A 26,453-nucleotide genomic window follows, 5' to 3' on the forward strand; every position below is an offset into this window, starting at 1 on the left:
ACCATGACCTGGGTGAATGAAAATCTTCATAGTCATAATAACAACTTTGCTTTTCTTTGTTTAATTTGCAACTGTCTAATAAAAAATAATGTATTTGTCTTTTAATTCTTTTAAACACTCTTGTTTACTTTGGTACGTAGATTTGGACATGTGTTCTCCTGTCCCTAGACTTCTCTTTCCTTTCTTCTATATCCTTCTTGGAATCATCTTAATATTTGCCCCTTTATTTTTTAATGCTCCTAGAGAATGCAGGATATGTTGGCTTACCCCTAGCAGCAAAGGCTCTTTTTTCTTAGTTTAAAGGTAATTGGTAAGAGATACATTTTGTGCCTACCATTTGAACACATTTAGCAAGTATTTTAATTTCAATGGCTTATTGTTATTTCTCTGCCCCCTCTAGGCTTATGCTACCCGAAAGTCTAACAGTCCCATGTGGCTGTTCCTAGCTGCTTTGACCACACACTCTTGCTCTGTTGCTTTGATGGAGGTAAAGAGAAACAGACTCTTTAAGAGTTGAATAACAGACTTCTGTAAGCAATTTTATGGGTATACTCCACTGTTCAACATGAGTCCAATGAATAGGGCTTTTGCCTATCATACTTTTTGCCTATTGTTTTAATAACATAAATAAATATTTTTTGTCTTTTCTTGAGCAAAACAGAGCAAAGAGGAAAACTGATGCAACTCCAAGTTTGTTCCTTGCAAAGCAGAAAGTACTCATGGGTTAAATGCTTTGAGCAATACTCTGAATGGGCACGAGTAATGTTACCTTTGCACACAGTGGGCAATAACATAAATAATTGCACAGCTGCACAGGGTGACTGCCTGCTATGCCGGGCACTGCAACATGAGCAGGATTGCAAAAGAAAATAAAACTCAACTGTAGGGAACATTTTTCTTTTACCAGCAAAGGGACAACAAGCTGCTGTGTTTGCCATGTTGTATTTCATAATAGGTCAGTCATTAACAGTTATTGATTTCTCTGGGGGTCTGAAGACTCGTCCACCATATAGTTTTCTTGGTATCAGCCACAGTTTCAGGAATTGACCAAAGGTGATTTTTTTTTTCAAAAATTGGCAGAGAGCTGTAGATTTATTAAGAATTAAAGCCTAGAATAATCTACAATAGATATATAAGAAGTACAAGACAGAGTCTACAATTCTCAGAATAATTGTCTTATCCTATCCATTTAAATCCATATATCTGTATTTTTGGAGAATTAGTTTATCCACAGCTAGGGAGATATTGCCTGGATATCTTTTGCCTAGGGTGCCATGGATCTTGAATGGAAATGTAGTACTTTATTATTTCACATTTTTGTGCTTAAAAATATCTCAGAAACATAGCAATTGACAAAGAAACATTGCTTCAGAATTAAAAAAGACAGTGTCTCATAGCAAATGCAAGAATTGAAAAATATGCACCTGCTTTGAGGCCACTGGGAGCAAAATCCAAGAGGTTGGAGAGTAACATGTTGCTCACGAGGGTCCATGACATACAGGTGCACACCGCGGAAAGCGGGACAGTTGGAGGGTATGCGTCCCTACAGGCCTCAGACCTTGTGCATTATTCACACATGCAAGGTACGCAAAGATCTGTGAACTGAAGTCTAAATTTACTGTGGCCTGTGATAGGTTGCATTAGATTCAAAATGGGACAGTGTCATTCAGATGTGCAAGGTATAGCAGGGGGTGCAGGCGCATATGGGTCCTGTCCTTACCGCTCCCTCTAAGGCAGGCAGAAAGGACAGGGCTTGAGTTAAAGAGTAGCACATCCCATAGAAACACACAGAATTAGCATAAGGGGCATTACCTGCAAAGAGCAGCATCAGGAGGTGCAGTCCAGCCCTGTCCTGTAGAGCCAGCAGTAAAGACAGGGCCTTTATGAGACCTGCGCTTCCTGTCACTCTGTACCTTGGCATCAGAATGAAGCTTTACTGTCCACCCCTTTTAAGTCTAGTGCAGCATAACGCAAGTGGCACTAGATTTAGACTTGGGTTTTTTTCTGCACGTGGGACACTGTGCAAATATCCGAAGGTCTCTGCACCCTAAAACGCAGCAGTGCAGAGACCTGCGGATATATTCACACAATGTCCCACTCAGTGGAAAAGTGGTGAAAAAAAAACAATCATGGCCTTTGTTTGCACTTTGCACACTGTGTGGAGCATTTTGAATGAACCATGCTATGTGATCTTTTATTATCCATTCTAGGACAATAAAAGACTATAATACTATAGAAGTCAAGTTTATAGGTTTTTATCAGGCTGAGAATAGGAATCTTTTAAATTATAATATCACATGATACCAGCTATACAATGATCTCTTTGTATAATATTGAAGGTGACCTTTACATTGAATTAAACTCCCATCTCATCCTCTGTTCATCTCCTTTACACATGTCTTCTTCCAGCCTTAGCAGACAAAATGCTGTATGTGATATAATAAAATATATAGAAATGTTTATATTGGGAACCCAAGAACCTGCCTACCTCAAACACAAGCCTTTTCTTAAGTTTCAGTACTAACCATTACTTAGCAACATGGCTACTTGTTCTTTTTTCTCAGAGGAGCAATTACCTAACAAAGTATATTTTGTTTATTAGCATTTAAAAGACACACTGATGTTGTGCAGTAAGAGGAACAACATTTGCCCTGCAGGTTAACCACAGGAGCATCCTAGATTTTAGGATACACAACCATTTTGGGAAAAGAGGAATGAGAAATGACAATAACTATGTTTATCACTGTATTATTGTCCAAATCCAATGAACTGATGTAGCAGCACCACACTGTGGCTTTCACAATGGCTTTCACAATGGCTCTTGGGGGGTCCTAACATGCCTCCACATCTTGCGGATTTGCCTTCACCTAGACACTCTTCTCTTAATAAAAGTAAGCCACGGTCCAGTTGCAGAAGGTGATGCTGTGAAGTCAAAGTAATGCTAAAAAATGTGCATAGAGCAGATAGGTGCACATGTAGAAGGGAATGGGTCCCCTCAGTGCAGACATAGTAACCATGCTAGAATGCACAGCAGAACACTATGGGGGAGATTTACCAATCCACAAATGCTCTGAATGCGTCCGATTGCGTCCGAATGCGTTTTTTTCGTAATGATCGGTATTTTGCGACTTTTTCTCTGCCGTCGCGACTTTTTCGTATCTTTGCCATATTTTCCACAACTTTTTCGTCGCCGTCGCGAAAAAATCGTATTGTTGCGCCGAGTACAAAAGTTTCGGATTCATTCAAGCTTCGGTATCGTGACTTTCCTTGGGCCAGGTTGGAGCTGCAGAGTGCCATTGAGCCCTATGGGAGACTTTCCTTGGGCCGGGTTGGAGCTGCAGAGTGCCATTGAGCCCTATGGGAGACTTTCCTTGGGCCGGGTTGGAGCTGCAGAGTGCCATTGAGCCCTATGGGAGACTTTCCTTGGGCCGGGTTGGAGTTGCAGAGTGCCATTGAGCCCTATGGGAGGCTTTCCTTGGGCCAGGTTGGAGCTGCAGAGTGCCATTGAGCCCTATGGGAGGCTTTCCTTGGGCCGGGTTGGAGCTGCAGAGTGCCATTGAGCCCTATGGGAGACTTGGAGCTACAGAGTGCCATTGGAGTTGGAGCTACAGAGTGCCATTGAGCCCTATGGGAGGCTTTCCTTGGGCCGGGTTGGAGCTGCAGAGTGCCATTGAGCCCTATGGGAGGCTTCCCTTGGGCCGGGTTGGAGCTGCAGAGTGCCATTGAGCCCTATGGGAGACTTTCCTTGGGCCAGGTTGGAGCTGCAGAGTGCCATTGAGCCCTATGGGAGACTTTCCTTGGGCCGGGTTGGAGCTGCAGAGTGCCATTGAGTCCTATGGGAGACTTTTCTTGGGCAAGGTTGGAGCTGCAGAGTGCCATTGAGCCCTATGGGAGGCTTTCCTTGGGCCAGGTTGGAGCTGCAGAGTGCCATTGAGCCCTATGGGAGACTTTCCTTGGGCCAGGTTGGAGCTGCAGAGTGCCATTGAGCCCTATGGGAGACTTTCCTTAGGCCGGGTTGGAGCTGTAGAGTGCCATTGAGTCCTATGGGAGACTTTCCTTGGGCCGGGTTGGAGCTGCAGAGTGCCATTGAGCCCTATGGGAGACTTTCCTTGGGCCGGGTTGGAGCTGCAGAGTGCCATTGAGCCCTATGGGAGACTTTCCTTGGGCCAGGTTGGAGCTGCAGAGTGCCATTGAGCCCTATGGGAGACTTTCCTTGGGCCGGGTTGGAGCTGCAGAGTGCCATTGAGCCCTATGGGAGACTTTCCTTGGGCCAGGTTGGAGCTGCAGAGTGCCATTTATTCCTATGGGAGGCTTCCAAAATCATGCCGGAATGGTTTTCCCGCCGTTTACAATCGTTCAATACGTAAAAGTCGCGCAAAATACGACAAAGTCGATCTTCAGAAATTTTTGTTTCCAATCTGAATTTTTCCAATTCGGGATACACATTTGTGTTTTGGTAAATCTGCCCCTATAAGTAGCTTATTATCAGACCAGTTCCTTCTGCTGGATCTTGCCATGGCAGCTGGCCCCTATCTGCCTTGCTTTTAGGGGTTGAGGGGGGTTTGCACCACATACCTTGGGTGCCAAATTAATTGGCTCAACTTTTTGTTAATTATAATTACTGTATATATTCTACATATAATGTGTAATATCTAGTCCAATGCTTCCTTAGGCTTTTTTGAAGTGAGACCTATATCTAATTCTAATGTTTTGCTTTCGGCAGAATCCAGGAGTTAAATGCTCACTGAATAACTTGTTAGTAAAACTTTTTCACTTCAAAGTTACATGTACTGTATTAGCAATGGAAGTAATCTGCTGAACTACTTATGTGGTGCTCCCTATCTATTCTCCAAGGAAGCAAAGCAACGGAGACACACACTGGGAAAGTGCACAGAAAACAAAAAGCCTCTCATTATGAATTGGCATTGAGCCTACTAATTGCCAAGATGCTGTATGGGAAATTCCCTCTGAATCCCCTTTTCTAGTCTTCCTGTTGTAAAAAAGGGTTAATCCTGCCCATCGTGGGACCTGCAGAACTTCAGCCTCAAATGTGTGGTTTTGTGCCAAATATTTCTCTACGGGAACCAGCAAGAGGCACAAAGGAGGGGGGCATGATTGGGAAACTCCAGAAGGTAAACATTGCAGGGATACAAAATCTGATTAGTCAGCACCTATGTCCTTCTATATAAAGGCAGTAGAGGATGGCCCTATCCCTCCTTTAACTGACAGAGGATACATAGTGAGAAACATTTACCTTCCAGCCCTGAGTAATCCAAGGGCAATGGATCTTTCTCTCCATGTGGCACTGTGCCTGGGCATGCTGGGTAAGTAAGAATACTGTCTGTAAGCCTCCCCACCCTTAGGATCAATTAACATTATTCTCCTGCACTTAGTGCTCTTTATTTATATTATATAAACATTATATTATTTATTTATATTATATAAACATTCTAATGGTAACCTGCACCACCTGCCTAAAAGAACAATGTCATATCAATCAGTTTTATTAGGATATGATATAATAATTTGCTTATAAACGTCCTTAATTATGCATTATATTTATAATAGATCAATATCTGTCACATGTATTTACAATAAGGTTACCAGAAAACTCAGGGACACTTTCCAATGAATGCATTTAGGGCTGCACTGATTGCATGTAAATGAAAAGCAATGATTACAGCCCTGCTGGCTGCTGTTTCTACAAACGTTCATGATTTTTCAGATGATTGGGTATTCTTAATTTACAGATTTTTAAGCCCTTGCAGCACACAGTACACACTAGTTCTGTATGGCATATGAGCCACAAAAGAAATGCACAATTAAGGGTGAAGAAATGATTAATAGTAATGCACACAAGAGCTCACAATATACTGAGCTGAGAAACAGCTGAATATACAATTGTACATGAATACATTAATGTACATTGTTCAGTAATACATCTATGCTTTCCTACTTAATTGATGACTGCATTCATTATTATCGAATCATCAAAAAAACTTTCATAAGATTTTAAAAATAAGGCAAGTTGTCTTAGGGAGGAACAGGGGGTCAGGGCCGAAAATGCATTTTATCCCCTTCTATGCCACAATACCACAATTTTTTTTTTGTTGCATGGGGCCCTATAGGTTTAAATTGTTGTCCCTGTAAGAAGACAACACTAGTTTGAATTTCTAGGCAGTTCTATGTTTTACTGCCTGTGCTTATAAAATACTCAGTGTTCTTAGCTATGAACTGGCTGCCATGTTTGGCTGCTGGATTCAGCACTTACTGGCCCACAGAAGATTCTGGTTCTTCTCTGTTGCAAAGCAACATACAGCAGATCACTATATACACTTTATAGACCTTAATATACAGACACATACACATACAGATACAAACATACTAGGGAGAGGGGCATTAAATGCATTTTTTTTAATTTGGACAAATACTAAATCCTCTACAAAACATTCTTCCAAAAACCAATACAAATCTGAAATTTGTGAATTCAAATATGAACAATATAAAAAACAAAGTGTATCTCACTGTTCCATTATCCTGTCCAGAACATGACATTAAATGAACAGTATACCCCCTTGTTCAACATGAGTTCAGTAAACAGGGCTTGTGCTGAACATACTTTTTGCTTATTGGTATCATTATAAAAAATCTATAAAGTACTTTGCAAGGACCAAGCATGGAAGAGCTTCAATTTGCCTGTTTAGCTCAAGAAATAACAAAATAGACAAAAATTATGTTTGGTACCAGCCCTATACATTAAACATAGACAATAATCAAATAACACTCTTTATAGACACACAATGATTGCAATGTGTAGGGCAAAAAAATAATAACAAGAAACAAATTGGTTATTATGTTTGTTCAGACTTATCATTGGAAGGATCTTAGTTGTCAACATGCTAAGCAGTCTGGAACACCAGCACAACAGAGGACAGGCTATTAGCTCCAAATAAACCTTTAGTTCAATGTTTTAACAAGAAAATCATGGGTATGCATTTATCAGTACAAAACTAGCATTAACTGAATTCAGTTCAGCTATACTTTTGACCTTATCACTCTTCTGTCTTTATATAGTAGCATAGCATTGATACACAGTTGTAGATTGTAAGCTCTATGGGGCAGGGACTTCCTTCCTACTGTATCTCACACGACATGGCACTTAATCTTTGTGTATTTATAATTATTTATTGTATTTTTTATAACACTTGTCCTGTGTGTAATTTTGTATATTGTAAGATTGTACAGCGCTGCGTACCCTTGTGGCACTTTATAAATAAAGTTATAAATATATACATACATACATGCCAACATTCCTACATACAAGCCCGTGAGTATGAAGTGTACCTAAGGCAAGCACACCAACATGTTTCCAACTTATGAACCAAAGTACTGTAGCAGTGATCCCACCCACAACAGGCTCCAAATTACATTTGCATATTACCTAGCACAAAATCTTGCCCAGTTCTAGAAATATTTGATTTCATTATTCAAAGACCGGTAAATGATAATAGGCTAACACACAGTTTATAAGGACTTGACTCTAGAGAAGCTGTGAAGCATTTCAGTACTATAACGAAAATGTATTTTGGCACAAAGCAGTGACATCCTAGGTGGACCCAACTGTTTCCTGCTATGGCCATCTTCCCATATCCTCAGTGATACAGATGTTTGTCCTTTTTGAAACCTTTCCAGCTTTGTGTCCTTCCTTATACACTGTGCCAAGTTTTTTGCTCCCTTGACACAGTGTTGGTCACAAAAGAGTATTTAAAAAAACCAAGATGAGATAGAAATGAAAAGGGGCTAGGTGGAGAGAAGGGGGCATAGTTAAACAGGTACAAAAGAGAAAGAGAGAGAAAATGGCAAAAAAAAAGCCTTGAGAGAATAATGGAAATAATGGGAGAGCAGAAAAAAGGGAAGAAAACAGGAGAGTCGGTAGAAGTATAAAAGGACAGAGCAGAAGAGATAGATACAAGATAGAATTACTAGTAACCAACAGCAGCCAGTCAACTGGCATCATTTACTAGTCAGGTGTTTAAATGCAAACTGGTTGCTCTTAGTTACTAGACCTGGTTATATTTAAAGCTTTTTTGGTTTTTTATTTACTTGGCCCCTATAAGTTGCTTAAGGGCTGTGACAGACAGGGAGATAAGTTGCCGCACAACAAATCTCCCTTGTCGCAGGTGACTAATCTCCCCGAAATTCCATCCCACCGGCTAGAATGTAAATCGGCGGTGGGATGGCATACGCGGCGCAGCGATTTCCCGAAATCGTTGAAGTTGCCTTGAGAGGAAACTTATGCAATTTCAGGAAATCGTGGCGTTGCGTATGCCATCCCACCGGCGATTTACATTCTAGCCGGTGGGATGACATTTCGGGGAGATTAGTTGCCCGCGACAAGGGAGATTTGTCGCGGGCGACTAATCTCCCTGTCTGTCACAGCCCTAAAATGTCTACTTTACTTTAAGCGCTTGTCTTTTTTGTCATTACATTTTCTATTTTCCATTTTCGACACAGCCTTGTGCCTGGCAATGCCGCCAAAGGAAAAGCAGGTGCGCTGGTGTGCAAAATCAAAGAGTGAATTCAGCAAGTGCAGAGACCTGGTGAACACGTGCAAAAACAAGGAAATCACATTGTCCTGCGTGGAAAAATCCAGTACTGACGAGTGTTTAACTGCTATTCAGGTCAGTACTTTGTAACAGCTATATGTGCTGATTTTCTGTATAGAGCAATAGAAACTAGTTATATACTGGGGAGAGAAGAAAATAACTATAACTATAACTACAGTGTCGGATGGGCCCACAAGGACACGAGGAAAACTCCCAGTGGGCCCAGGTGTCTGGGGACCCTCCTGCTTCTAACCATTTGGCCTAATTCATGGTCATTCCCTAAATAGAATAAAGTATAGTATGTAAAGAAAAGAGACTATGAGAACATAGAGGTTAAGTTAGGAGAGGAGAAAAAATTGTGTGGACAATGGGCCTATGGTCTAAGGTTTTCTAGTAGGCTCCTGCCTGCCAGTCATCCCAGTCTGTCACTGTAAGAATACCTTATACATTGAAGGATGGTGGAAAAACAGAGTTTTATTTCTGAAAATGTAGTCAGTATATAGATTATGGAGCATGGTGAAGAAAATAAGCAGAAACTGTTAGGTACAGAGCTCCTATAAGAACTTTATTGTGGGACCAGCGTTTCCATAACATACATATATATTACAAGACAAGAAGGCTGAGATAAATCCATTGGTGGTAATGGCCTTGGTTCTAAATCTAAAATATTTCTTTATCAATGGAAAACTCAGGTGAGGCTTTGTTCTATAGCTTTTAACAGTGCCACTCAACTGACTTGCTACATAATGGGGGGGTGATTAAAAAAAGGAATTATGCCATCATCAGGTACTACCTGCTCACCTATTTAAAAGCAAGGACATGATTGGTTGTTATGAGTTAATAGACCTGTTATTATAGTATGTTCAGGTTGCAGTATCAAAAAAATAACCATAGCAGATCAGGAGGGGAAAAGCTAATAAAATAGTCAATAGTCAAAATATAAATCAAGTGAATGTAAAAAAAAAAGCCTGAATATAAAGGTTTCTCAAGGCTACTGCTAGGGGCAAACTTTACTCACTGAACTACAGCCCTTCAGGCCAAAACTCTATGAGGTACCCGAGATATAAGCAGATCCTCCTACTTTCTTTTACTCCTGAGGAACTTGCTTAAGGGATGGGGATAAAAGAAAAAAAAATGCTAATTTGCCTCCAAAAGTGATAAAAAGAAGTCCAATAAAAAGGTAAACACTGTCACACTTGTGCAGGCTTCACAGAAAAAATATACTAAAAGCGGCTTTCTGTTCTTTCAGAATGACCGTGCAGATGCAATTTGTGTGGATGGAGGAGACGTGTACAAAGGATCACTGCAACCTTATAACCTGAAGCCTATTATGGCAGAAAACTATGGTTCACATACTGGTAAGTCCTGGTACCTAAATGGCTAAAGCATAAGTGTCCTATATTCTGCTAGATGCACCACATTTCAGCACATTTTATTAAAGTCTCTCCTACATTATATTAATAAATTATTCAGAGCAGGACAAGGAGAAGAGATCTATTTAATTCTGTGTATTCTGCTTCTGGTGGGAAACAAAGCAGGGTAGTGTAACATTTTCTCCCTCATTCTCTTGCTTCTACTTTCATTTTGATCCAGACCCTATAACTAAGAGACTTTAGCCTGTGGGTTGTGACTCAAAAATGGGCCTCAACTAATTTAAGGTAGGTCCATAAGGTGCTATTTATCATAATGAACTTCTGCCGAAACATATTTGATTTTCAGAGAATAGAAATGAAGAAAAACACCCACACTGCCTACATGCAATTGTTTTTATCAACTTGCAGACACCAAGATAAAATGACAAAACTTGCCTAATTATTTCTCTCTTTTGCATTCAATTAATATACTGCGTTTCGAGTATTATGCTGTTTTATTTTACTTTACTTTACAGCTGCAGTCACTCACATGGTCTCCATGCTCTTTTTGATACTGTATTATGAATCTAATACAGTATAATTCAACTTCATAACCATCACAATCACTCAGCTCAATTGCCTCCATCCTTAGTTATTTTGTATTTTCTACCAACATCTTCCTTCCCATATTCTTTTGAGCAGACCCCTCTGATTACATTGTATGGCCAAAGGTGTCTGGACACCTTCCTGACCATCATCTCATTGTGAAACCAAGAGTATTAACATGAAGTTCCCCTCCCTGATTTTATAGCAGCCTCTACTCGCTGAAACATTGTTGGTGAGATTTGCTTCCTTTCAACCACAAAAGTATTAGTGTGGTTGTTCACTTATGTTGAATGAACAAGATCAGAGTTGGCTAGGAGACACCGTTCTATTTCATCCCACAGACCAATGACAGTGACTTTTATACCACTCAATTCTTGCCATTGCACAAGGTAACATTAGGCTTGTGTGCAGCTGCACGTTTAGTATTAAAGTCAGCAGTCAGCACAACACCGGATCTCTAGGGGAATGGGTTCACGTGCCACATCCTTGGCTATATAACATATACTCCTACTAACATTTCAGATCATTCTCCAGCTCTTATTTTGCATTCTTATTTTGCTTTATGAAAACTTGATTTGCAGTTATGGCAAAATAAGGTTTTTTTTTATTTTATAAGGGTTGGGCACCTAATTGGTAATTACTAAAAGTCTGTCATGCAACTTTGCAGAACCCGACACGTGTTATTATGCAGTTGCGGTGGTAAAAAAATCCAGCACGTTTACATTTGATGAGCTGCGGGATAAGAGGTCGTGCCATACGGGAATTGGCAAGACTGCTGGATGGAATGTCATCATTGGATTACTCCTGGAGAAGCAGCTGTTGAAGTGGGAAGGGCCAGATACAGAATCCTTGGAGAAAGGTTTGTGATGGAATGCAAGTTTGTGTTTTGAACCAGGATTTATATTATGGCTTATATAGAAAAGCAATGAGCTTGATATATAGCAATATCATCAATATTATCATATCATATCTGCATATGGCCCTGTGCAGTGACCCATTCATCCTGCTATTTGCCTTCTTTCTGCAGCAAAATATTTATAATCTTATAGACCCCCTCATTGCCCAGGATTGGTGCCAGTTACAGCCTCTGTGCTGCCTGTATTTATAGCTTTAAAGGAAAACTATACCCCCAAACGATGTAGGTCTCTAGAAATATATATCACATAAAACAGACCATATTTTAAACCCTGCCACAAAACCATTTCCAAAAAATATAATTTTTAGTAGTATTCGCCATTGGGGAAAATTGCTATTTTGAGTACTAAGGGCCGCCTACTGGGATCATACATTTCACGTTGTAAACAAACCAAAACCAAGGGCACACATACATGCTAGGCCACATCAGTTAATTCATTGGCAAAGTTCTGCCTTTTGCTCCCACACTACTTCCTGTTACAGTCAGAGCTGCATTATTTCCTGTCAGCTGATCTCTGAGGGAGCACACAGCCCATCACTAAATGGCGGCTCAAGGGAAAGGATGTAAAAGGGCAATATTTACTGATATATACTGTATATTCCAGTTTGGTAGGATTCTTTAAGAGGCCAGTTAATATGATACAAACTATATGTTTGGTAAGTACTCATTCTGGGGGTACAGTTTTCCATTAAAGGGGTGGTTTACCTTCAAAACAAAATTGTTAATATGGCTTTCTCTCTACTAAACAAGTATTTTTTAAATATATATGCATTACCAAAAATAAATGGTTTAAAAGACATCAGCTCACAAATTTCCATGTACCTCAATAAGCCTTCTGAAAGACCTTTCTGAAGCAGTCCTCCTCAAAGCACATGTAAACCCCACACATAAAAAAGTAATCAGTGAACGGCCTCTTTGAAATCTTTCAATACCTGCCACACAGGCTGTCCTTTGGTTAATAGTAAGGCTGCAACATCCCCTTAATCACTTAGATTTCCTTCTCCTCCTGTAACCCAATCACCCCCCTCCCTCGGGAATTTGCTTTGGCTGTTGGCTTGTGGGCATGCTCAGTTGTTCTAAGCTCAGATTACTATATACGCCCCCCAGTCTAGCAGCCAGTGAAGAGATGGCATTGCTGGTTCCCATAGAAACTCAGCTCTAGATGTCTGCTTCAGTTTTTTTCTCCTAACTTTCTCTCCTGAGCTCAGCTCAAACAAAGCAGAACTTTTATCAGAGACAGTTGTGCCTGTGTGAGCCTGTATTCTTGATGAAATGTATGCTGAATAAGGGTCTGTGTGTGTGTATGCTGTTTGCATATTTAAATGTATCTGATGAGCTGCTATTTGCTTTAGGAAAATGTGATGGTGCTGGCAAACGGAGGGGATATATGCAGTACAAATGATGCCATTTGGGTGGGGGAGATGTGCCCAACTGATATACATTATAGGCAAATGTAGGCTTTACATGTCCTTTAAGCGCATCTTTCATCACATATAGGGACTGCCTGCTACCCAGAGATCTTTCAGAAGGCTTATTGTGGTACATTAGAAATTTGCGAGCTGTTATCTAATAAACCATATTTTTAGTAATGCGAATATATTGAAAATATACTTATTTAGTGGAGAGAAAGCCATATTAACAACTTTATTTTGAAGGTGAACCAACCTTTAAAGCCTTAGGGCAGTGCCACACAGGGAGATTAGTCGCCCCGCGACAAATCTTCCTTCTCCCCCCAATGCCATCCCACCGGCAAGAATGTAAATCGCTGGTAAAATAGCTTTCAGACTGATTAGCTTTCAGATTGTTACTAGATAAGGGGCTCAGAAACAAAGGGACAGTTGTGGCTTGACTCATTAACCTTTTCAGCTGTAATTATAAGTCACAGGTGGGGGTCATTAGTGACGCTGCATTTCTCTTGTTTAGCGGTTTCAAAATTCTTCAAAGCCAGCTGTGTCCCTGGAGCCAAAGAACCCAAATTGTGCCAGCAGTGTGCTGGAAAGAAGGAGCACAAGTGCGCGCGCTCTAACAATGAACCGTACTACAACTATGCTGGCGCGTTCAAGTGAGTGTGACATGTGTAAAACAAATTCTTGCCCCTACTGTGGGGTCACTATGTAAGTGATCCTTCAGGCTGTGGGGCAACTGCACTTGTGAATGTACAGACCTTATATGTATGTTATTACAAATGGGGAGTGATTTGGAGCTATTAATTATCTGGCTGACAGAACTCTTTAGGGTTTATTTATATCTTCAACTGTAGTCTCGGTCCCTGTGTTTTCCCCACAGTCAGTTGTGCATAAAACCACTTTCATTAAAGGTACTTGCATCAAAAAACACTCCTTGCACTCAGGGGCAGGCCAAGCCGACCGGGCGCCCTAGGCAACCGGGTCGGCCACCTCGTCCCTGCACCTTCCGCCCCCCCTCGCGTTTCAGCGCGCATGCGCAGTTCCGGGGGAGGGGGGGCGGTGGCTACGCGATAGTTCATTGCCCCCACCGCGTATTGACAAGCGGTGGGGGCAATGAAAAAGGAGCTAGGGGTAGGCAGGAGAGGTTCCTGCCTGGCGCCCCCCAGTTTTTGCGCCCTAGGCAGCTGCCTCTTCTGCCTACCCCTAGTTCCGGCCCTGCTTGCACTTCCGCTCACTTGCGCTCGGCAGTGCTGAGTCCTTCCTTCTTTCTGTTATGAACTGAGCGCTGCGCTGCTGTGCCTAGGATAGATAGATAGATAGATAGATGATAGATAGACAGATAGATAGATGATAGATAGATAGATAGATAGACAGATAGATAGATGATAGATAGATAGATAGATGATAGATGATAGATAGATAGATAGATAGATAGATAGATAGATAGATAGATAGATAGACAGATAGATAGATGATAGATAGATAGATAGATAGATAGATAGATAGATAGATAGATAGATAGATAGATAGATGATAGATGATAGATGATAGATGATAGATAGATAGATAGATAGATAGATAGATGATAGATAGATAGACAGACAGACAGACAGATGAAAGATAGATAGATAGATAGATTACAATCTAAGCTTTTTATCAGAATAACACACACAATATTAAGGAGACAGATAATCTTACAATGGGGTCATTTGCTATGACCCCAGGCAGAAGTGCAAAGCACTAAGGGGTGCAATTGCAGCAATTCATACAGAGTAGAAGGCAGGGTGCAAAGTGCAATTAATGCATATAGGATAAACAAAACAACCCTAATCGTGTAAGCAATTATGAATAATATATGGTGCTGGTTTTACTTTAGGATAAAAATGAATACTATTTGTTAAATCTTTTAAATGAAACAACTCTTTCTCTTTATATGCAGATGTCTGCAAGATGACAAAGGAGATGTTGCTTTTGTGAAACACTCAACTGTACCAGGTAATATGCAAACAATATAACACACTCTAAGGGGCACATTTACTAACCCACGAATCCGAATCCGAATTGGAAAAATTCCGATTGGAAAACGAACATTTTGCGACTTTTTCGTATTTTTTGCGATTTTTTCGGCGCCTTTACTTTTTGGAAATTGTCGCGACTTTTTCGTTACCAATACGATTTGCGCGAAAAAACGCGAGTTTTTCGTAGCCATTCCGAAAGTTGCGCAAAATCTGGCGCCTTTTTCGTAGCGTTAAAACATTTTGCGCAACTTTCGGAGTGGCTACGAAAAAGGCGCGACTTTTCGCGCAAGTTTTAACGCTACAAAAAATCGCAACATTTTGCGCAACTTTCGGAATGGCAACAAAAAAGTTGTGACAATTTTCCGAAAAAATCGCAAAATGCTGATCATTACGAAAAAAAACACAATCGAACGCATTCGGCCCGTTCGTGGGTTAGTAAATGTGCCCCTATGGCTAAGAATATTCTCAACTCTTTGACTACATATGAATTATCTTTAATTTCTCTCCATTTCAGAGGAATTACATAAAGATTATGAGCTGCTGTGCCCAGATAACACAAGGAAACCCATAAGTGACTATAAGAATTGCAACTTGGCTAAAGTCCCCGCTCATTCTGTGCTGGCCCGGGCCAGAGATGATAAGTCTAAAGACATCATTGCATTTCTCCAAGAAGCTCAGGTTTTACCCTTTTCCATTCCATGTACAAGCGCAGATGAGAATTGGCATGCTTGGAGTCTGTAGCAATAGGACTGTCAAATGTCCCCATGTAATAGGAAGCTAAATTAAAAAAAGGACACATATATATTTACATATTGATGCAATTTTCTTTTTTGTTTTTTTTTCTTTCAAAGAAAACAAAAGAATGTAAATTGTTCAGCTCCCAGCATGGGAAGGATCTACTCTTTAAGGACACTGCAGTGAGTCTTGTTCCCCTCCCACCTACTATAGATGGGTTTCTGTTCCTCGGAGCTGTTTATTACCAAGAAATCCACGCACTGAAGGAAGGGGTGAAGGAGGGTAAGCCTGGAACATAATAATGACAGCATTCTAGAGTCCCTACAAGACAAACTAGAACAGGGATATCCAACTAATAGCTTCAGGCCCAGACTGGCAATCTGTGGGTTCTGGCAAATGCCAGAGGGGCTGCTGTAAGATGCCATAGACAGTCACTATTTATTGGGCTGCTGGGGGGCTGTTTGGGCCTCTGTGTACTTGAAATGCCAGTCCAGACCTAAGCAGCAACCTGCACACAACATTTTAAAGGAGAAGGAAAGGCTAATAAAGAGTTAATCTCAAGCTGCAGGCATACCTTCAGTTGTCTCAATAGTGCCCTTAAGTCTCCCCACATTTCACCTGTTCAGATGATCAGAAGCCAAACAGGAAGAAAAAATGCTGAGCTGTGTAAAGAAAGTTCCCATACATGCTCAGTTAGTTACTATGAGGAAGCTTCCTGCTGATTGGCTCAGATCCACATTCCTAAGGGGGGGAAGGAGTTCTTAGCATTCTTGAGGGAGGGGGGTGCAGGAGAGAGGCACCACATGAAAACAGACACAATTAATCTTTTGACAGAGGACTCAGTGCAGCGTTTCTGTGAGTGCTTATGGCTGTATTTACATAGACCTTTCTGATAAAGCTTACTTACTTTTACCTTTCTTTCTCCTTTAAGTGTTAACTGTTTTAGCAGCCCTTTTTATTATGTTTTTAGCCTCCATGCCTAGCGAAGGCACGGAAAAGGGATGCTTGGTATTTTAAGGACATCTGCATATACCTCCCAGGTAGAACAGGCTGTAAAATGCTGTGTGTTTTACAGTGTGGAGTCAGATGAAGTATGCATTTGCAGCCACTTAACCCTCTACTAAACAATTTACAATTTAGCTCCCGCCATTCTGGAATTTAGGGGACAGTGCCTATTCACTTTACTCTCTCTATTTACTATCTAGGGCTCACTTACAAATGCAAGTTCAAGTGTAAAATGCTAGTTTGGACACAAAGCACCACAATTTTTACCCACAATGGCCTTTCCTTTTTTTGCAGCTATGCTGTCGACCTCTCTTCCTGACTAGACTCACTTTACATATTTAGGTTACATAGTTATCTTCTTATAGAGTAATGTGGTTCACCCCACCCTTGTCTCTGGTACTATTACAAGCTGAACAAGAAAACCTGATCTGGTCCTTTTCAGATGACCTCGCAGCACCAAGCAAAGTCCGTTGGTGTACACAAAGCAAGGCAGAAAAAACCAAGTGTGATGATTGGACAACTATTAGTGGTGGCTCCATTGAATGCACTGAGGCCGCCACTGCTGAAGATTGTATTTTACAGATTTTGGTGAGATATATATGTTTGTGTAACTATATATTAAAGAAAGTGGGCCCACACTAGTCTCCACGCATTCTATTGAGGTGCATGGTAAAAGAAAATAAATATGTTTGGTAACATACATATACACATATAAAGCAGATTAGTACATGTTTAAATTTATAGCATGTTTCTTTCACCACAGGCACTAATTAGCAGGTTCCATATTTTTATGTTGCCCTTTTCCTCCTGGTATATTAACCTTGCATATTTCCTTGGGACATACATTAGATACTTTTTCAAAAATATACATATTATAAAAAGCAGCGACAATAGTTCTAACTATTCTAACAATTCAAAGATTAAAAAATGACAAGATATAATGTGCTTAAAACACAAACAAGAGCCCTTGCCAAACAAGCTTACAAGCGATAAAGCATGGGGCACAATTAGCACACTAATAAGAACAATTTGAGGATGGGAGATGGTGCAGAAAGGAGTGAACCCAAGATCCAGGATCCAGTGTGTGCACTCGAATACCTACCTTCAGATGTCCCTGAAAGGTGAAGATAAGATACATTTTATAGCTAGAGCTTAGTATATTATATTCAAGGCATTTATGGAATATGTTTTCAAGTGTCTTCTTTCAGATATGTTTGTGTGTGTGCTATAGCAGTTTACTTTTCAAAGAAAGCAGAGATAAGGGAGTGAAGCCTAGAAGTTTAAGTATTAGGGCCGTGGCAGACTAATCTCCCCAATATGCCATCCCCCGGCTTGAATGAGATGGCATTGCGGCACCGCAATTTCCCGAAATCGCAGAAGTTGCCTTTGCCCACGACAAGGGAGATTTGTTGCGGGCGACTAATCTCTTTGTCTGCCACGGCCCTTAATGAAATTCACCAAGAATGAGGATGGTAAACATAACAAAGGATTTTTGGAAGACTGGCAATATAGATGCTAACGGGCTTATCTATCAGTTTTTGAGTTTGTTTTTCTAAATCAAACTTGCATATTGAATGCTCGCTTATTTATTAATGTGGTAAATTTGTTAGAATAAAAAAACTCGAATACCTCAAGTTTTCAATTTTCCAACTCTACAAAACTTGAATTCAACAAAACTTGACTTGAGCTTTTAGATGGCAAAGTTTTACATTCATGTTTTTGGGGGTTTTTTTGCACTTAATAAATACCAGACATTCAAGTTTTTAAACCATAATTTGAATTTGAGACTTTTTAGTGCAAAAAAACTTGAATCATGAAAAAATCAAACTCGAATGTTGATAAATCACCACTTAAGCGTTATCTATAATACGTGTGCATGGACACACATACCTGTACGTGCTTACAAAACATAAGAGGTAATTTACATATCCCTGGGCCACAAGTGTTAGAGCCTTAAGAGGCACAATAGAGCTCTCCTTGGTGCTCATCTAACAGTCACTTGCCCCCCAGGAAATGCTGCACTAGGTAAACACCTATGTGTCTCACACCTCCCACCATCAGCACCACCTCATTCTCCATATAATACTATACACCTATAGCACCACACTACAGGTGTACTTGTGCATTTCATGACTTTGTGACCACTTCTTTTTCCGTAGAAAGGAGATGCTGATGCAGTCACTTTGGATGGAGGCTACATGTACACTGCAGGGCAATGTGGGTTGGTTCCAGTAATGGGAGAGTACTATGACCTAGGTAAGCACAATCTCCTGCATCTTGTCCTGATTTCAGCAGACTCACACAGAGGCCGACAAAATGGCCAGTGGGGTAGTGTCAGTGTAAGTAGCTACAAGGAGATATCAGAGTATTAGTAAGGAGTTGTGAGCTTGGGACATGGGAGACTGCAGGCCCTTGGAATATTATGTGAGAGCAATTTCAGTGTAGTCTCTGCATGAAAGTCAGATCGTAAGGGGTAACTGGCAATTAGCACAGAGAAAGCAAGTAAAATGGTGATAGTAAAGCCTTTCTCACAGCTTGGATATAAAAGAAGTATTTGAACATAGTCCCTGGCATTTTAGGTACACAGAGGCCCAAACAGCACCCACAGGCCCAGTAAATAGTGAGTGTCTATGGCCTGCAGAAATGTATTTTTAGATTAAAGTTTTATATATTCATATTGGCATGTAATACCATATATACAAATGGGGGAGCAATACAATCAAATCATGTGCCTTTAATTACATTATTTTAAGATAACCATCAGCTAGGTGTGCAAAAAGATCCAGAAATGTTCGGTTTCCACATCAACAAATATGGCAGGGATTGGTCTGCAAGGGTGGGCACTGTTAAACATAATGCATAAAACACCACTGAGAGTATAGACAACATAGAAAAAAGTCCTTCCAATGATATCCAGTAATGTGATTTGTTGGTGCTTTAAATGCAAAAACAATCTATAGCCCTGTATATCTATAGCCCGCTCATAAGTTGTTTTTTCTCTGTGCAGATGACCTAACACCATGCCAAAGGAGATCTTCACAGGCAAAAGGTACACAGTATGGTATTAATCAGTCCTTTCCTCTGTGATACTGTATAGCAGGTGTATTTAAATCAGCCTTTTAAATGAAACAAATAGTGGTAGTATTGAACATAATTTTATTGTTTTAACTGAGAAATATCTATGCTTTTTTATATTTTTTCCACTGAACAAGGCAAAATGTGAAATTAAAAGTAAAATTGTATTGTACTAATTTAGCATTGAATTCCATCTGGTGGTTGCCCTAATGTGAAACCCTTCCAATCCTGAAACTTACAAAGCAATAGTGTATTCTGTGTAACTGTCACGTAACACAATTATTGCTATGCACACCAAATACATTGTTTACCCATATTGTCTGCACACAGGTGTATATTATGCTGTAGCCATTGCAAAGAAAGGCACCAAAGTTTCATGGAAGAATCTTAGAGGCGTTAAGACATGTCACACTGCCGTTGGTCGTACAGCTGGCTGGAACATACCCGTTGGACTCATTACCAATGAAACCAATAACTGTGATTTTGGTAAGTAAATCATACCAATGCATTATGGGACATGCAATGCCCATAGAGCATAATAGTAGAAACTATGGGTAATAGTTATAAATATGATAGACATTTCACTTCCTGTAAATTAGCGAAGCCAAAGATATCAAGTCAATGACACCACCAAAGGTTACTCTACAATACTTCTTCCTGTGTAGATAATATCTTATTTGCTTTGGACAAAGGCTTTATTTAGGAGCCTGAGAAATCATTTGAATCAATAAACCTGTTATTTTGACAGCTAGTTACGTAGGTGAGAGCTGTGCTCCTGGTTCTGATGTGAAATCAAATCTCTGCAAGCTGTGTATCGGTGATCCAGCAAAGCCTCTGGACAGCGCCAAAAAGTGTTCTCCCAGTGCAAGTGAAGCATATCATGGATACAGCGGCGCTTTCAGGTATTGTATTGCAATAGAAACATTCACACAGCATGTATAGCTCCTGCTGCTCAGTACATGGGACTCCATTACAAATGTTATTGTGGCTCACTGATCTCTATGCCATGCACAGTAGAACACTTCAGCCACTGTTAATATCAGCAAATCTTTTCCATAAATAACAAAACAGCCCCGCATATATAACTATCTGTATGAAGTCCTACAAGTAATTTCAACACCAAGACTTGGTTTGTTTATACTCTTATTACTGCCCCTTTCCTCCCCTGGGAGGAATAATGAGCTCTATATAAACAAGCCTTACCCTTCTCCTAATTGCTGCCTGTGTCTCAGTTTTACACATAAGGACCAGTTCATCTGAATAACCAAGGAGGTAAAATCAAGTGTAAAACTGATTTATCACACTTTGGGTTAGATTCAATTCCACGAAACATGTTTTTTTTATGGTTTATTGCATGAAAACTCAGGGGCGAGATTTTGTTTGAGAAGAAAAAATTTTTCTCTTAATTCAGTTCCAGTTTTTATAGATTCAGTTTTTTTTATGATATAAATAACCAGATAGTTTAATCAGAATAGTTTATCTCCTAATTCAGTTCTCGATTTTCCTGCAGAACCAGATACAGTTTGGTGAGAAAAACTGATCCCACTGTTTATCACATGAAAATTCTATTGTAGTCTATAGGAAAAACTGAAATTGAAATAAGAGAAATGTTTTCTCTCAAAAGCAAAGTCTGCATTTAGGGCTGAATCGCCAGGTGGAGGTAGAATCCCTGTTGTTTCTATCTCCATATCTGATGATTCAGCTCTGGACGATGGGTGGGAACGATCTTTCCTCTGACCAATGGTTGCAGGAAAGATCGTAATTGTAAGGTGTATAGCCACCTTAACATCAGTTTTTCTCATTAAATTGCTCTATGGGCTCAATGGGAAAATCTGGATTTTGATTAGGAGACAAGCTTTTCTCATCCAACTGAATCATTGCATACTATACATTCTAAAGCCCTGTGCTTCCAAATTGTGGGGCTGCCCCTAATTGAGGACCCAGCCCTAAGGCCAGTCAGGATTATATTTGGAGTGAATGCTCTCCTAAATTGATAGAAATATAATTTAATAACAATATAATAATATGTACTAATATGGTCCCTAAATATTGGACCTTAATAGAGGCCTTAAACAAAAACAGCCTGCTGTAACATTCTCATCTTTATATTGGTTTCAGATGTTTGGTTGAGAAAGGGGATGTGTGCTTTGCAAAACATACCACTGTATTCGAGAATACAGACGGTAAGTTATTACTGCTGCAAGATTATAATGATTGCTTGTATGTCAAGGGACCTAAGGCAGTGTAGCCCTCCCCTAAATACGCGTTAGTCAAGCCACACCCAGGTTACCCTCCTCTTACATCTATTATTCCAAGTTCCATTGCATTAGGGGGCGAAATGGGTGGGAAGGGTAGTGCTGAGATGTAAAGTCTCTAATATGTAGTAAGTGTTAAATATTAACAGAAACAGGAAATTACGCACTGATGTAACCATTGCAGATTTATAAATAGGGCCCATAATGTCTAAAAAGAGATCTGAAAAACTGAAAGATTGAAATAAATGAAAAGAAAAGCACAATAGATTAATTTACAACAAAAACAACCATTATTCTTGATACTATTAAGAAAAATATCTGCCTTCTATTTCACTAGGAAAAAACCCTGCAGCCTGGGCAAAAGACCTGAAGTCAGATGATTATGAGTTGCTATGCCCTGATGGCAGCAGAGCACCTATCAATGATTTTAAGAGGTGCAACCTTGCAGAAGTTCCTGCCCATTCTGTTGTCACTTTGCCAGGGAAGCGGAAGCCCGTTGTGGAGATTCTTGTTAATCAACAGGTAATATGGCCTGAGTGTTGTATATGTTCTAGGTACAATATTCTTAAGTGTAACCAAAATATTCTTGTACGAATGAAACTACAGTATATTTTGCATGTTGTCCTATTCCTAGTTATAGTTCATATGAACAGTGGTCTCATGTCCACACCTTAAAGGAGATATATCCTATAAAAATTATGAATATACCAGTAAATTATACTCCTCTAGATATAGATGATTGTGCTTAAAAATCTTGTGTTTCAGACTGATTTATTGAGAAATTCCACAAAAACCCCACTAGTCCCGCCCATCTGTTCCACTTCCTGCTGGCTGAATTATCTGGATGAGTTGGGGAGCCAGCGGCCCTCAGTACACTGCACTGTAGGATAGGAACCAATCAGCAGCTAGGCTGACCTGATAGGGAACTGAAGCCTGTCTTTGCTTGTGTGAGTGCAGGGCTGTGATTGGCTATCCCCCTCCTACTGTGCTTCTGGCAGGGACCGTTAGGACACGCCCACTCTTCATTTCACACTGGACGGAGAAGTGATATGCTCTATAGGGAGCTCTAATAAAGGGGCCATTTTTACAGAGAGGATTAATTTTTAGCACAAAGTGAAACCAGCACTATATATTATTCATAATTGCCTAAAAAAATTGCATTTTTCCCATTTATCCAATATGTCTCCTTTAAAACCTACCCCTCAATTGGATACTTTTTGTCAAAGTGGTTTTGTTGACACTAGTGCTACCCAAGTAATATATTTATTGTAAACACTGACAGCAGATAGCAGCACATTGTGCAGATGATTTATCTACCTGTGTATAATACACAGGCAGAGAAGTGCAGATCTATTCCCGTCTGCTCCTTTGTGTAGCTCCACTGGCAGGCACAACGTCGGCCTGTGTGCTGCTTTAGTAATGCCAAATGCAACTATGCTCTCATTGCCGGTTATGCACCTCCCTCACCTGTGCGTGGCATTGGGTAGACTATACCAGGTGGCATTGTAGATAGAAACACCCCTGGCTGTGAGCGACATTTATTTTTCAGATACTGTTTGCTTATTTCTTCATTTCTCTTAGTAACCCATGGTTCTGAATTACTCTAATCACTTTGCCAATTTAATAGGGAAAGAATTCTCAATAATGAATTTTAGTAGCTAGATTATGTACCATGAATTACTATTTTGTTATGAGTTAACTTTACCAGGGTTCAGCCCAGGCCCTTTTTGCTGGGTGCATCGACTGGCATTTCTGCCACAGCCTGGCTCTGCTGCAGACCCTCCTGCACACGCCATGTTATATTTTTTCATTCTGAAGCCGATAGGATTTGCAAAAGAACTTTCGCAGAAACTTCTCTAATAAGGCAGCAGATGTAGGGGAGGGATATAATTTTTTTTCCTCTACCGGCTCATACTTTTTAGTACCCTACCCCCACAAAGATAGTTTTTGTGAAACAAAATATTCTATGCAATTCTATGCAACTTCCCAATGTACCTTAATTACAATATTTCATTGGTAAATGTAATTAAAAAACAGTATCCATCTGGCTTTTTCCTTTCTCTGCACTCCTGGCCCTGACTCCAAAGGCAATGTTAATTTATAGACCCAGTTACATTGTTTTAAAAGTCAGATTCATATACCATAAAGAAATAAACAAACACTGCTTTCATCATTAACTCTAATAGAGGTGCTACATACATAAGTAGCACTATAATAATAAAATGTGTAATTAATGTATATTAAAAAGTTATTATTTTTTCTTTTATTGTGCAAAAAAAAAATGGTTTATGTGGAGGACACCTTTTAATGGAAAGTCAGCTGATCAAAGGTTTGAAAATGTTCCCAGCTGTGCCTAAAAATTTATGGAAACCTGTGGGGCTCCATCAAATAGCATGAGAGTTAACATATCCATTAACCCTATGCATTTTGGGCACTTAGTCATGTCTCTGGGTGTTATAAGACTGCACAGGTTCAAAGCCTTTCTGGTACATAACATTGGAATAAATACAAAATGGTCATAAGACAAACGGCTTTGAGGTAAGATTGTTGTAGTTCATTCAAGCACTAAGATTGCCTTAATGGAACTGACTCTAGGGCTAGAATTGTTAAAGTGAATGATCACCATTGTTTTTGTTGATGTAATAAGGCACTTACACTGCTGCTTTCTGATTGCAGTCATTGTATGGCCGAAAAGGATTCCAAAAAGATATTTTCCAGATGTTTCAGTCGAAAGATGGCAAAGACCTTCTGTTCAAAGATTCCACCCAGTGCTTACTGGAGATTTCAGAGAAAACCACAATGCAAGAATTTCTCGGAGACAAATATTACACTGCTGTTACCAGCCTAAATAAGTGCAGTAACACAAAATCAGGTACCTTACAATCTTACAGCTGTTATGGGGGGGGGGGGGGGGGGCATTCTTAACTAAAGGAGAAAGCATCATAAAAGTTCATGGAGGTGCCAAATAAGGGCTAAGATTGGCTATTAGGTAGCCTCTATGCACACTATCAGCTTACAGGAGGCTTTATTTGGTAGGAAATCTTGTTTTTATTCAACCAAAACTTGCCACCAAGTCTGGAATTTAAACATAACTACCTGGTGTGGGGGCACTGAGAGCAACTTTCAAGGGGTTGGTGAGCAACATGTTGCCTCCGAGCCACTGGTTGGGGATCACTGGAAACCAATCAAATGATGGCAAATAGCCATATTTATCATGTCACTGTTTATAGTGTTAAGGGGATCACAGAGAAATGCATAACTCCCTGCAGTAACTTTCCACCCACGCGGACTGACTGTGCCCAATTCCCACTAGCCCCCTTTTATTCCCCCAGACCCCTATTCTAGAGTACTCTATGTCTTATAAGCAGAGCAACAAGATTTTTCTCAGGAAATTAATTGTGACCGGAAGGCTGAAATATTCATCAAGTGGATCCGTCATTTTAAATTCATTGTATTTTATCAATTGTAAAAGTGCTTAGAAAAGTGCCCTGAGCAGTTATACATTTATTTGTTTGTGGGGGTTTACATTACATTATGTAAAATTTGAGAGACCTGGGGGGGCATATTCTTCCATACCTGCCTAATCATTAAGTGGTAATTAAAAAAAAAGAGTAATCAAAAAAATATTTACTTTTGAAAAGTAAATGTAGCTGAGGGAGAGTAAACAGAAACACTGAACTTATTAATACATTAACATCTGTAAAAGAAAATTACAAAAAAAATTCAACAATGTTGTGTACAGAATACTTTTATATTAAAAAGAAGGGTTCTTAAGTAATGCTAGTATCCTTTTAGCATGCATTTTAGAGGTTTTGTTGATCTCTCGCCTGTGCTTTCCCCTAAACAGGGCTCCTGTCTTCCTGCACATTCCATAGCTGCTGAAGAACTGCATCATGGGAGCTTATCCTGTTCCCACCAAATCAGCCCAGTCCTTGGGTTATTCTCACATGTGGGAGGGGCTGCTTGTGTCAGACTTGTCTGTTGCTTTTCTTTATCCAATAAAGTTTTACTCACATACTCAGCGTTTGCCCGTTTATTAGTCAGTTTATAGACAAATGGCTGGGGATCATTTTAATACAGAAATGAAAGGAAACAATTCTTCACTGTTAGGGAGGTAAGAATGTGGAATACTCTGTCCAGTGATATTGTGATGGAAGGAGGTTAGATATTTTCTTGAAGAGACAAACAATCTAGGGCTTAGTTTTATGTATGAATGAGTATATGTATGTGGATGTATACCTATATATATATGCTATAGAGGACAGTCTGGGTGTTTGACCGTGGCATCCACTACTGGCGTAGCAGTCACAGCATGGCATCAAACTGACAGCTCAGCAGTCGTGCACACTTTTTCACCCTCCAGTTAATAAAAAATTTCCAGCCAATAATGTAAAAGGGTAGGGTAATTGTATAGTTGATTAAAAAACACAGAAATAAATACGATAATAATTGACTAAATGACAGCAAGACTTATTGGCG

The 26,453-nt window shown here is 40.0% G+C and overlaps 1 protein-coding gene across 1 annotated transcript; it reads left to right on the forward strand.

The window, feature by feature from the left end:
• The first annotated feature begins 5,230 nt into the window (after positions 1–5,230).
• Positions 5,231–25,995, forward strand: tf (transferrin). The gene is made up of 17 exons (NM_001032316.1): positions 5,231–5,324; positions 8,515–8,681; positions 9,856–9,964; positions 11,232–11,423; positions 13,404–13,542; positions 14,826–14,881; positions 15,419–15,582; positions 15,756–15,921; positions 17,087–17,232; positions 18,804–18,900; positions 19,652–19,693; positions 20,050–20,205; positions 20,468–20,621; positions 21,838–21,902; positions 22,312–22,496; positions 24,651–24,846; positions 25,822–25,995. Exons 1-17 carry the CDS (start codon positions 5,282–5,284, stop codon positions 25,854–25,856), a joined length of 2,112 nt encoding a protein of 703 aa, NP_001027487.1. The 5' UTR covers positions 5,231–5,281; the 3' UTR covers positions 25,857–25,995.
• The last annotated feature ends 458 nt before the right edge of the window (positions 25,996–26,453 follow it).

Source organism: Xenopus tropicalis, chromosome 5, assembly GCF_000004195.4.
Source record: "Xenopus tropicalis strain Nigerian chromosome 5, UCB_Xtro_10.0, whole genome shotgun sequence".
NCBI lineage: Eukaryota > Metazoa > Chordata > Amphibia > Anura > Pipidae > Xenopus > Xenopus tropicalis.

Coding starts and splice junctions, on each gene's coding strand:
- tf (NM_001032316.1), top strand. CDS start 5,282: ATGGATCTTTCTCTCCATGTGGCACTGTGCCTGGGCATGCTGG. Junction 11,424..13,403: donor TACAGAATCCTTGGAGAAAG/GTTTGTGATGGA, acceptor TCTCTTGTTTAG/CGGTTTCAAAATTCTTCAAA. Junction 15,583..15,755: donor CATTTCTCCAAGAAGCTCAG/GTTTTACCCTTT, acceptor TTTCTTTCAAAG/AAAACAAAAGAATGTAAATT.